This window comes from Leuciscus leuciscus (assembly GCF_965113295.1).
Source record: "Leuciscus leuciscus genome assembly, chromosome: 6".
Taxonomy (NCBI): Eukaryota; Metazoa; Chordata; class Actinopteri; order Cypriniformes; family Leuciscidae; genus Leuciscus; species Leuciscus leuciscus.
The window spans coordinates 23,486,672-23,499,919 of NC_138730.1; the positions used below are offsets into that span (position 1 = coordinate 23,486,672).

The 13,248-nt window shown below is 37.0% G+C and overlaps 1 protein-coding gene across 2 annotated transcripts; it reads left to right on the forward strand.

Moving 5' to 3' along the window:
* The first annotated feature begins 920 nt into the window (after positions 1-920).
* olfml2bb (olfactomedin-like 2Bb) lies at positions 921-10,113 on the forward strand. Of its 2 annotated transcripts, none has more exons than XM_082171957.1 (8): positions 921-1,410; positions 1,712-1,978; positions 2,159-2,266; positions 2,668-2,829; positions 3,253-3,445; positions 5,760-6,209; positions 6,319-6,495; positions 9,187-10,113. In XM_082171957.1, exons 1-8 carry the CDS (start codon positions 1,267-1,269, stop codon positions 9,783-9,785), a joined length of 2,100 nt encoding a protein of 699 aa, XP_082028083.1. In that variant the 5' UTR covers positions 921-1,266; the 3' UTR covers positions 9,786-10,113. The 2 variants fall into 2 exon arrangements, with proteins under 2 accessions (XP_082028083.1, XP_082028084.1); XM_082171958.1 differs by having other exon boundaries at positions 923-1,410; positions 5,763-6,209; positions 9,187-10,112.
* The last annotated feature ends 3,135 nt before the right edge of the window (positions 10,114-13,248 follow it).

Here is a 13,248-nt window from a genome sequence, read left to right on the forward strand (position 1 = left end):
TCTGAGGTCTCTGCAAAACTCTGGTAACAGTGGTCTAGTCTGGTATAGGGTGAATCCAGGACTCCCCCCCCCCACACACACACACTTTTGACTTCTGAAATTAACTGTTATGTCAACCCAACTCTTTATACCGTACAAACAATTTACATCTCTTTGAAATTGTCAAAATGTATATACATAACTTTGGTCAAAATAAATGTTGTTTGCTTTTGGTAATTCAGGACAGTTCACTTTAGGACAGTCTATATCCCCCTAATTCAAGTGTGTGCATTGTGCAAGAGTGTATGTGAGAATGAGTAAATGAGTGAGAGAGGAAGAGATTTGGAGAATGATATGGAGGGGAGATTTAAAATAAATAATTAGTTGCATATACTGTTTTATAGTCATTCATTGGATAAGGAGGGATACCTGCATCTTTTTTGATAGTATCATAAATGTATCAAATTGATTTTTGCTTAATGTTTTGAACACTTTTTTCATTTTGAAAAATAAACACATTATCCATAGTTGAAATAACCAATTAGTTTTATGATAATATTCTGACACAGGTAATTTGCACATTAACATTTTCCAATTTGTTTTGATAACTTGCAGTTCGTCTAAATGGCAGTAGATGGCGTAAACGCTCTACTTCAGATGCAGCTTCATTGGTATTTGGAGAGTTTCTTTCTGTAATCATGTCTTGCAAAAATAGATAGATGTTTTTTGACTCATTAACAACTGATCAATATATCTAAAACCTCTAGAGAATTATTTCATAATTAAGACATAATTAATTTCCACTGTGAAATGCTTTTGAATACTTTTACCATGAACATGCTATTGGGCATTTTAAATTATTTATATCTGTCTATTTTTTTATTTTTGTTTTTGCATTTATTTATTGTAGAGCAGTAAAAAGTGTGGGTCATTGATCCAATGGCAGAACTCCTCCCTGTCTTCAAACACTGCTTTAGGTTCCTGCCCACTGACTTCTGTTCATACAGCAAACCTTTCAAATATCCATTCATCACTGGCTATCCAACACACTGAAGGTCTTCTTTCTGTCTGTAAAAACCATAAGCATCTGCTTTCACCAAACCAAGGACCCTTTTGACGTCACCAGGGGCACTTTTTACATCTTCATTAATTAATGGACCATTGATGCATAGATTACATGAAGAATAATTGCATTTTTTTCTTGGACGAAAAGACAAAGAAAATACTTCACCTTAACATCTTCCTAAAATTGCTTTAGCAGCTCTTCTTGTCTGAAGAATTTTTATAATGGAATTATTGTTTTTGATTTTTTGCTGTGGCACGTTTTGTTTTACACGTGCAAGTGTGACGGAGCAACAGACTGCTGACAATATAGAAAACCATGCAACTCTAGAAGATGAAATGGACAATCAAGAAAACATCTTAACACAGGTAATTCTTCTTGGTTATCTACTTTTTTTTAAATCAAATGATTACATGAACATACTGTATGATAGTTAGTGAGTGTATTTTACATTAATAATAATATTATTAACAATAATTGTATTATATTATTAAAGAATTTGCATTACCAATTTATATATACACATAATATATATGTCAAGTCATATGTACATAATATAATAATCTATAAAGCACTATTTTAAAATATTTGAAAACTTTAATAAGGGTTAATAATTTTGTTTTATTTATATTTTATAAATAATAATGATTCCATTCTTGACTCTAATAGCTCATTGGGGACTATGATAAGGTGAAGACTCTCTCTGAGGGCTCGGACTGTCGGTGTAAGTGTGTAGTAAGGCCTCTGAGCAGGAGCGCATGCAAGCGCATTGAAGAAGGTCATGCCAAGGCTGAGGACTTCTACACAGTGGAGACAGTCACTGCAGGACCCAGCTGCCAGAAGTGTGCCTGCATCGCCCCTCCGTCCGCCCTGAACCCCTGTGAGGGAGACTTCAGGTTTAAGAAGCTGCAAGACGCCGGGCGGGACGATATCAAGGTAAAGGGAATCATCACAACACTGCTTTTAATAGATGATCCCTTATAATACTGGATACTGGATCAGTTTTAAAACCAGACTTATCCTATTTCTTCTGATGACTTGTTTTATACTTAAATAAATGCGTATTATAAATTACTTCTATTAACCCTCTAAACTCTTATTTTTTTAATGTTTCAGCTTTCAACCATAATGGACCTGCTAGAGGGAGCATTTTATGGGATGGACTTATTAAAGCTTCACTCCGTCACAACAAAACTTCTGGAACGGGTCGATAATATAGAGAAAGTGAGTGAGTTATATAATAGTACATTACATTTATTAATATATTACACACTCAATGATAAATCAATAAATTAATTACTTGCTGTGTGGGCCATAACTAAAAAGTTATTCTTTTTTTATTAGTAAAAAAGTGCTGTGATGGTAAAAGAAAAAAAAGTTAAGCTTTCTTTACCACATTAACAGACCAATCCAGTCATGGTTCATTAAGAACAAGAACAGGTTGTCACATTATTTATTTTTAATCGTACTGTTCCCTAAAACAACAATGTTTCTTCTGTGCACTATTCAGTATTACCATGGCAACAGAAATCACTGTTGCCACTGGACAAAGGGGAATTGAGTTCAGGTGGTTTAGGCGGAACTGCCACCCATGGATCTCTATTGTGTTTACATTCTCCCTACAGTCGTTTTCCGGAAACTTGACAAAGGAGAAAATGAGCGTGAAAGGTGAAAAAGCGCAGGGGAAGGGGCCTCGCTCCAACCAGCGGCAAGAGAAGAAGAAGCGTCTCAGTGTGCTGGAGCCCTCGCTGCAGAAGAATGTGGCCGCTGCGTTTGCTCACACCGAGGTACAGATACAGGACACACTAGCACAACCCATTACAAATGCCTTGATATTTGTCTCACTTCACATAGATGGCAACTGCCAACATATAACTAATACACACTGCAAATGTCATTTATAAAATTCATGCAAAGGGCAAAGCCACCAGTACTAAACCCTGCCCAGTGGAAACAGTGGTTGAATTTACTGTGAGCTTGAAGACATGTCAGTAGAGAAATAGTCGATTACAGCCATACTACTTTCCCACAGCATGCTCAAGTCATTAATACACCACAAATTCCCCCCATCTCATCCAGGAGATTTATGCAGCCACACAAAAATGGGCGGCTTGGAAAGAGACAATTAATGCTGCTTATTTGATGCAGCGATAATTACATACATTTGTGAAGATAATAATTTAACTGGCAATTTGACTGTTCCTGAGCAGAGGAAATATGAGGAGAAGTTTGTTGGGAATCAGGGCCCCAGCAAGCCTGTGCTGAAGAGAAGCAACTCTGGGGATCAGGAGGAGCCACAAAAACCTGTGAAGACCAAAGCAGGTCCCAATGACATGACCATCAGAAGCATGACCTTCTACAAAGCCAACACAATGGAGGATAGTGAGGGGGGGGAAGAGCACAGTGAGTGTCCAACATCTCATTTTACTCACCGGAATTTTTTACTTTATTATATCCATTTTAAAAATGTATGTTGTTACACAGGGACCTCAAGTTGCAGCTCCTGTGTTTATCAAAGATATTAGCAACTGAGGAAAAAAACTAAGAAGGAACAACAAGTTATTGTGTTTCAACAAGAAGCTAAATGAAAGTTCAACACCGATAATAACTCATTAGCTTTACATAGTGACCGCCCACATTATTTTAACAGCAACCTTGTTTCCAGAAGTACTACTTTCCCTATTTATTTTATCCATAGGGTTTTCAAAAAACACTTCAGTAATGAGTTCTAAACCATGAACTAAACCAACCAGTTTTGAAATGAATTACAACATTACAAAATTCAATGTAAAACAAAAAGGTATATGAAAATCTTGGGAAAAAAATTATATTATTCTATGAGGCAGTGAACTACTGCAAATGATGTAATCAAATTAATTTATAGCAAAATGTAAGTTTAAAATCAATATATTTAAAATGTATTGCAAAATATTTATGCATATAAATAAACTACCATTCAAAAGTTTGAGGTCACTGTTTTTATAAGTCTCTTTATGCTCAGCAGGGCTGCATTTATTCAGACAAATTTATATTATAAAGCTCGTTTTGAGGAAAATTGGGTTGTAGCTCATTGTCTACGTTACTATGATTGTAAATAGGTGTCATTTGTGTTTTAACAACGTTTAGCTCACGAATATTGATCCGGGAAGTTCGAATCTGTGAATATATTTCCAACTTTACTGAACTCCTAAGCACTCACTGGCCGCATTTCTTTACATTTGAGACCAAGTTCAAACACCATGAAACGCTTCATTGTTAACGTACGGAGCTCTGAAACACTGCCAGCGGGACATTAAACAGGAAGTGTCTGTCCGAGCTCACAACAGTTTTTGCGTGGGAACGCAAATATCTTTGCGAGGGATCGCAAAAGTTTTGCGAGGGAATGCAAATATCTTTGCGAGGGAACGCAAAGTTTCTCGGGGGTACGCAAAAGTTCTGTGAGGGAGCGCAAAAGATTTAAAAAAAATATTATAAAAAAAAATCTCCCATCCCAAATTTTTTCAAGACAAGTAAAGTGATGCCTTGGCAGACAGTATACAAATGGCTGAGATCGGAAATATGCTAACACGGGACAGTCCGTCAGTGGTCGTGGGCGGAGCATGAGCAATATGACATCATATTGCTCAGAAAATCCAAACGGCTTGATTATTGAGAGTGTTTAGGCTTTTTGAGGATTAAAAAAAAAGGAGTGAATGGATTTTTTTCATTCTATGGTGGTTGTGTCCACACACTGCAAAGACACATTTACATGCAAACACCATATAAAAGTGAATTTTGCATCTGATGACCCCTTTAAGGGGCTCTGTAAAATGTGATGGTGGAGAGAGACTTTTGCTCCATGAGGTTGGGCAGACATTCAGGATGCTGTAAGACCAGTGCTTCATTTGAGCCGGATCCTGTTTCGGAAAATGTCAGATTTGGGATTTTTGCATTCCGGCATTTGTTTTTAAACGATCCAGCATTAACAAGTGCATTACATGGTAATGTGAGAGACAGAGTCAGCGTTGGATTATGCAGATGTACTTGGAGGTTATCTTTTGCTATTGGCCCGCAGCATATATATTTTTGACCAATCAGCTTTTTTTTAAGTTCAAAATCACTCTCATTGGTTGGTGCATACTGCTTATTATTGTTTTGTGCGCAGTAAAGCGTAAATTTTGGAGTGCAGTGTAAAGTTTGGAGAGTGTGTATATACCTGACAAATGATTCGAATAAAAATTATTAAATATCGCCAAAATGTCAAAAAGACAGTCAAGCATATTTTCATTATCCAAATCCACGGGTAAAGCTGATGGTGTTTCGGATCAAAAGAGATCCCGAAGATGGAACTGCTAATACTAATCAGGATAGTGGGAGACACATGCAACAGGGGTTAGATCAGTCATATTCAGAAAGCGATGTAATGAAAGGCAAAACAATATCACAGATCAACAGAATAATATTTGGTCTCAACATCGCTATACACATGTTACTAGGGCCATGAGTTGTGAGATCACCATTTAGTGACATGACACATTCCAGGAAAACTTGTATGGTCTTGTACTACTTGTAAGTTGTATGTATGGTCAGTGTCGGTCACAGAGCCTTTTCATTGCTGTTTTTGATCTGCCAATTATTCATTTACAAATTAGGCACTGTGTAAGACCCATTATTTTCAGACTACAGGTGACATTTTTCAAACAAGTTCAACTTGAGCATTTTATGTTTCTTCTCTCAGTAGTTGCCACAGCAGCACATGAGGTTGTAAGTGGCGATGGCTCTGTGGATTTAATAATTGAGGACCAGCTCCATAAGCAAGAGGCATCTACATCTGTGACAAGACCTGGAACTCCTGCAGCAGTGACCCAGACACCCTTAATGAACCTCAACCCACAGAATGGAGACCCTTCTGCTGCAAACACGCCAAATGTGACAAAGCAAACTAAAGGAGAGACTGTAAAAGCCAAGAAGTCAGGCACAATTATAACAGCAAGGGCCATCCTGCCAACCTCAGTGACTTTAACTACCACAACGACACCAAGCACTGATACAACAAGCATTGCAACTTCTCTTGCAGTGCCAAAACAGCTGGCCAGTGTTACAGCACCCACAAAGAAGTCCAAACTTAGCTGGGATGAAGCTACGACTCAGACAAACACACAACCCCCAAAGAAGACCAAAGAACAAGGTAAGCTTGAATCTAGAGCCCACTTTGATGATTATTAACTAAAAGAGTTTAAAGGGGCTGTATGATCTGTGATATATAGATTCTTCCCATCTTTTTTTATTGTTGACAGGGATCTGCAAGGACACATTAGCAAGCATTGCTGATCCTGTTACACACAACACATATGGCAAAAATGAAGGTGCCTGGATGAGAGACCCAAAAGGCAATGGAAAAGTTATTTATGTGACCGACTACTACTATGGGAACCAGCTTCTGGAATTCCGCGATATGGACACCTTTAAACAAGGTACATCTGACTTTAAAATAGTGATTTGAAGCATACTGTACTGTATATTTTCAACTTGGGGTCTGCAAAGGGATGCTAAGGGGGTCTGCAGAATATTTCGGACAGTGTAAATAAAATAAAAAAAGTTTATTTTTATCAAATTGTATATTCTTACAGTTTGATTGGAACTGGACTGGTTGGAGCCATAACTGTACAAAATAATAACAAATCTGCATATAGCCTACACTACTGTTTAAAAGCTTTAGGTTAGTGCTTTTTTTTAAAGGAATGAATACTATTATTCAGAAAGGACTTATTAAATTGATCAAAAGTGACAGTAAAGACATTTATAATGTTACAAAAAAAATCTGTTTTTGAAAAAACACTGTTCTTCTGAACTTTCTATTCATCAAAGAGTCCTGACAAAAAGTATCACGGTTTCCACAATAAAAATATTAAGCAGGTTTCTACATTGATGATAATTAGAAATGTTTCTTGAGCACCAAATCAGCATATTAGAATGAATATATATTAAAATATAAAACAGTTATTTAAAATTGTAATAATATTTCATAATATTGCTGTTTTTAATGTATTTATGTCAAATAATTGCAGCCTTGGTGAGCATAAGAGACTTCTTTCAAAAACATAAAAAAATATCATACTCACCCTTATTTAGATTGAAACTTTTTCTCTTCACATTTATACATAGTAATACAGTAAATGTAATATAACATTACTTTAGTGGGACTACAAAAAATGTATGGTAAAAGTACAAAACACAAAGTACATCTACAGATAATATCTTAATCATTTCAGCTACAGTAGTACAGTTACAATATTATAAAAAGCCAATTATTAAATTTTGAAGACAACATATCACAAGATCATACTTTCTTTTCTCACATAGCATAAATTATTCTTTATACATGTCAAGTTCTGATTTATTTCTTGTGCAATTCCCCCACTTGAAAAGGACAGTCCCTCCACATGAAGATCTTAATAAACAGCCATGGGATCAGTTGTTTGTCTTTTATTTACCATTCTTTGGTGGGCAGTAAACAGGTGAAAAACCTCAAAAGAGAGATGACAAATACAAGTTATTATTTGAGTTGACAGTCAAATTAAATAAACAAAATTATTCACATTCAACTCAGATAAACACATTATTGCCATTAATATAAACAATATAAACTAAAAATTCCACTTTTTAGCAAATGTTATCCAAATAAATACCCACCATTTTAAATAAAATGATCAGAATCAGTATATTTTTAGCTAAATTCACATTTTAGCCAAATGCATTCAAAATATTTTCAGTAGTAAAAAATTCAATTTATTTTCTAATAAGTAGTTAAGCCGTGTGTTTATAGTAAAGAATTATTCTAAGGTATCATTGTAGCCACACAATTAGATATGCTTTACCAAAACAAATCAGTTGGTATTTTAATTTTCAAAATGTATATTTTCTTATCTTTTAACCAAGTATCTTTAGCCAAATAACTTTACCTTCAATTGGTTTAATATTTAGGTTAATTAATAGAGCTCATTATATTTTTTGCCAAACTGTGTTTCCATATTTTTTAGCCAAGTTACTTGATTTAAAAAAATTTAGCCTAAGATTTTTCGACTATACATTTTTTAACTGAATTAAGAACTTGGTTTATTAAGATTTCTATAAAGTTTAAATTACTTTTAACCATTTCAAACACATTCTTTGTCAAACAATGAATTTGGCTTTTCTTACTTTTCCTTTATACCCCACTTGTTTGATAAAACCAAACAACATTTGAAGTTACAAATACCACTGCAAAAGTCCTATCAAAGTCAACAAGAGTTAAGAGTCTGTGTTTTCCAGAGTATCATTAGCACTGCACTGCTTAAGTCAGTCTAGCCAAAACATGGCCAATATGGCGCTTACCGGCTGTCCTTCACAATTTCGTGGAGGGCTTGGTCTTGCACAGTCACCTTGATGACAAAGATGAAGTTTCCTTGGTCTTGTGGTGCTATAAATGCTCCTTTCACTGCGGTCTAAAGACAACAACAGAGCCAGGTACTGGCACCATAGATATCATATAAAGGCTAGATGTCTCGTCCGCGCTGCTGGCCAATGGAGCTCGACATCCGCACACGGCGGCCATCTTAAGACAGGGTGCTCGCTCACTCATAACATGGTGCATGTACTTTTAAATAACCATAACTTGCTAAATTTTCTACCGATTTTCAAACGGTTTGGTTTGTTATAAACGTCAGAGATGTAGCTATTATACTGCATACATATGAATAATTATGTTCAAAATGTTTAAGCATTCAGAATTATAGCCACGTTAATAACGTTTGTAAGAAACCAAACCGTTTGTAAATCCGTCCAGATTTCAGCGAGATAAGAGGATTTGTGTGCGTGCTGCTCACTCACCTTAATTCACAGAGCCCTGTCCTAAGATGGCCGCCGGTGATGCCGGAAGTGACTCCGCCTTAAGACATCTAGCCTTTATATGATATCTATGACTGGCACGCCCAGATTGCCTGGAAGATTTGTTCCACCTGGTTCACCACTGATTGAAGGGGAAGAGGAGCTCCCAGGCAGTTTGTCAGCACAATACATGCAAATATACAGTTGCCTTTATATTTTAGGAAGGGGGTCCCTTGCAACAGGATCATGATCGACCCCTGCAAGATATATTACATTTCTTTCTCTTCTTTTTCTCACAGGGCAGTTCAGCAACTCCTACAAACTCCCTTATAACTGGATTGGCACCGGCCATGTCGTCTACGGTGGCTCTTTGTTCTACAATAGAGCTTTTTCTCGTGATATAATCAGGTTTGATCTTCGTCTCCGGTACGTAGCAGCCTGGACCACCCTTCATGATGCAGTATTAGAGGAGGAGGAGGCCCCCTGGGGTTGGGGAGGACATTCAGATGTTAACTTTAGTGTGGACGAGAGCGGGTTATGGTTAGTGTACCCAGCTCTGGACGAAGAGGGATTTCACCAGGAAGTGATCATCCTAAGCAAGCTTCAACCCTCTGACTTACAGAAAGTGAAGAGCTGGAGGACGGGCCTGAGGAGAAACTACTATGGAAACTGCTTCGTCATCTGCGGCGTTTTGTACGCCATTGACAGTTTCGAGCGCACGAATGCCAATATTTCCTACGCGTTCGACACACACACACACACCCAGATGATTCCCCGTCTCCCTTTTATAAACAGCTACAGCTACACCACACAAATCGACTACAACCCTAAGGAACGCATGCTTTATGCATGGGACAACGGCCATCAAGTGACCTACAATGTAATATTTGCTTATTAACGGTAATTTAACACTTTATTAAGGTACATGCGTGCAGCACTTTCTGTATAAAATAGTAAAATGATTGTGTCTTAAGTGGGTTGTAGATCAGTCTACATGACAAATATTTTTATGAATATTTCATCATTTCTTTTTTTTTTTGTCTGTTGCATGTCTTTTGTATTTGCTTTTCAAAGGATGTTTCTTATTCTTAAAGGGGTACAAAAATATTATTGAGCTATTAGTGACAAGGTCCTCACTGCTTTCTTGAAGTGTACATGTATGTTGTATATAATGTAATTTAAAATAAACTTTATAGCAAGCTCTTTTAAATTTGTGAAGTGTCATTGCCTCAGACTAAAGTTATTTTAAGGTCAACATGAAACGTCATTCTCAAACAACCCATTAAACTTCCATAATATGGTGTATTTTTGAGTGAAACACTTAATGAGACAAAAAAAATGAAGATTTCCATCTGAAATTTATTGGATCATCAAAGAAGGTTTCTGTTTGGCAGGTGGCTGAAAAAGAGGAGATATTCAAATTTGATGAAAGAATATGACAAACATTTTTATCTTTGAATGACATGCACTGAGTAATTTTGCACTAAAAGACTAGGAATGTTCATTACATACAGATTTTGATCTCAAGGATTGACTGATACTACTTTAGTATAGGCTACATCTGTTATCAGAGTCCGCAAGCTCTTCTGAAATCTTTTCCTTGCCTCTTTCCTCTGAGAAATTCCTAGAAAAACCAGTTGAGAAAGAGGAAGGGGCTAAACAGCACCACATTTATCGTGGAATTGATAAATATCACCATTACAAATCACTAGTGTTGGCACGCTACCAAAATTCAGCCGCTACCAATACCAGTACGTCACAGTTCTCTGTACGGATTTCGGTACCATAGCAAAAATATTGGAACTACTTAGCCTAGTTTTATCTTACAATTTTAAAATAAAATATATTAACTAAATTAAATGTGTTAATTAAAAATGCTAATAATTATTAGTTCTAAATAACACTACAAAACAGCTCACACTGAACTTTGTGGCATTTTTATTTTAAAACATTTGATCGGCCATTGCATTTTGCTCTAAATAGACATGTCAGTGATTGGCTAAAAAACTCAATGCTTCAAAAAAATTGGGAATATTTTTGTTATATAGCCTATGCAAGCAAACAAACATTTATTTATTTATTTATTTATTTGCTGGTCTCTTTTTATTCCTTTAAACATTTAAGTCCCACAGCTCATGTATTATAAATCAAAGGGAGATCTGTGATGTGAATATCAGTTATAATAGAAGGCTATTAATAGTTATAATACTATGCAGACTCATTGAAAACTTTGGTCTCAATGAAAACATCATGCTCAGTGTTTCTCTTTATAAAACATGTGCAATCAGTTTCCTTTTTGGAAACCTTCCTGTGAAAGTTAAAGCTGCTCCATTAATGTCAGTCTGGTTTGAGAATATGTCTTTCTGAGTGAAAAAGACAAAACTTCACTCAATACCTGACAGCGTTTGAGTGTTAGACAAGCTGAAGTGACAGCTAGGGTGACCACCATCAAACAAACCAAATGTGGGACGATTATAAGTTTGTGTGGGACAATGTGGGACATGTTACCAACACTAAAACATAACCTGAAACTTTTATATAATGTTTATCTAACTTAATAAAAATATTTGTATTCTGCCTTTCAGCTGATAAAAATTCATTGTTCTTTAGTTCCTTCCAGAAAACAAAATTACATCACAATGTAACATAACATGTCTTTATTTTACATGTCATGTAAATTCAACATCACTGAGCCAAAAGGCAGCAGGCATCATGCAGATCACTATTTTTGAAACAGTTCTGACCAAGTCCAACTAAAATCCATCAAAATAAATAATGAACAAATAAAATATAAAACAACATGAAATTAGATTATTGACAGTCTTATAGCCTATATATTAAACCAAAAACGTTCATATTTTTTTTTTTAGAAAGGATGTGATTTAAAACAACCACAGCAGGCAACAAGTTGATCAATTCTGTTCAATTTAAATTGACCGAATAGAGAGCCTAAAGCCTGGAACACACCAAGCCGACACAGACGAACTAGCGCTGATGAAAGCCGACTGTGTTGTCGCCTCGCGTCGGGGTAAAAAGCTGCACTTGAACACACCGAGAGAACTACAGCCGACTGTCAGCTAGAATGCGCGTTCTGCGCCTGCGTGTAAATGAGACAGCTGTCTATTTCTGCAGATATATTCGTCTATATTCGTCATTCAAAAAGGGAAACCGGCGCTGCCGGCTGCAGTTACACAAACCGTAAACAAAGCAGTGCGTGCTTACCGTTTTGAATATCAATCCTGCTAAACACTGTCTTTATTCCACTCCTCTCGTGTTAATATTGAAATATTCGCCAAGGAACACTCAGATAAGATGACATATCATTAGAACAGCCTTCTATCTGTACCGTTTTGACTTTGCCCGCTATTTTGCTATTATTCTCGTGCACTGACTCGGTCACTAAGCTGAACAGCCAATCAGAGTTCCCTCTTTCACCGACGGCCCGACGCCGATTCAACATGTCGAATCGGCCGTTACAAAGCCGACGAGGACCAATTTCAGCCGACGGTGCGGAACACACTGAGAAGATTTACGCCGCCTTCACACTGGCAGTTGAAATCGGCTCCGTTATACGCAATACGCCCCCAGCGGACGTCGTACTACACCGTTGAAAAGCTTCGGAAGCGAGTAGAACAAAAATGGCGGAGAGATTAACGGTTGATTTTGTCAGTGTCAGAATGTACAATTCTGTATGATCTCTCTGATGAGGGTTATAGAGACATTAATCGGAAGGCTGCTGCGTGGAGGAAAGTTCCCCAGGACGTTGATATGTCAGGTCGGCTAAATGTGATATAGTGGTATATAGGGCTTTTAATTGTATTAACTGCCCTAATAACGTTAGAAAATCATGAAAATAAATAAATGACATGACAACTTATCGTTATAAAATCATTATTTATTTTCTCAAAAGTTGAGAATTCAGGTTTGTTTATCAGTACCATAGCAACGCTAACTTCCGCTGGAATTGTCAGATAGGAACCGTCCGTAGCCTTTCGCAAGAGTTCAATTTTTTGAACGCATCCGGATGACCAACGGACACGATTTTTTTCGCACCGCACTCGTTCGGACCCGGTTCGCACCCATTCGCATGCGGTCTGTGAATCTCCAAAGGAAATTAATGACTTCCTGTCGTTTCGTAGCCGTATCGGAGCTGATTTCAACTGCCAGTGTGAAGGCGGCGTTAGTCGGCCGACGCACGGAAACTGCCCGACGGCCGACCGTCGGCTTGGTGTGTTCCAGGCTTAAGTCCCTCCCCTTCCGGTGGGACCTTATTTCGGAAAAATATTGCATGGTAGTCAATGGCGAGAGACAACAAATATTTTGATCTCATTTGAATTGTGCCCTGAATTACACATTATGAT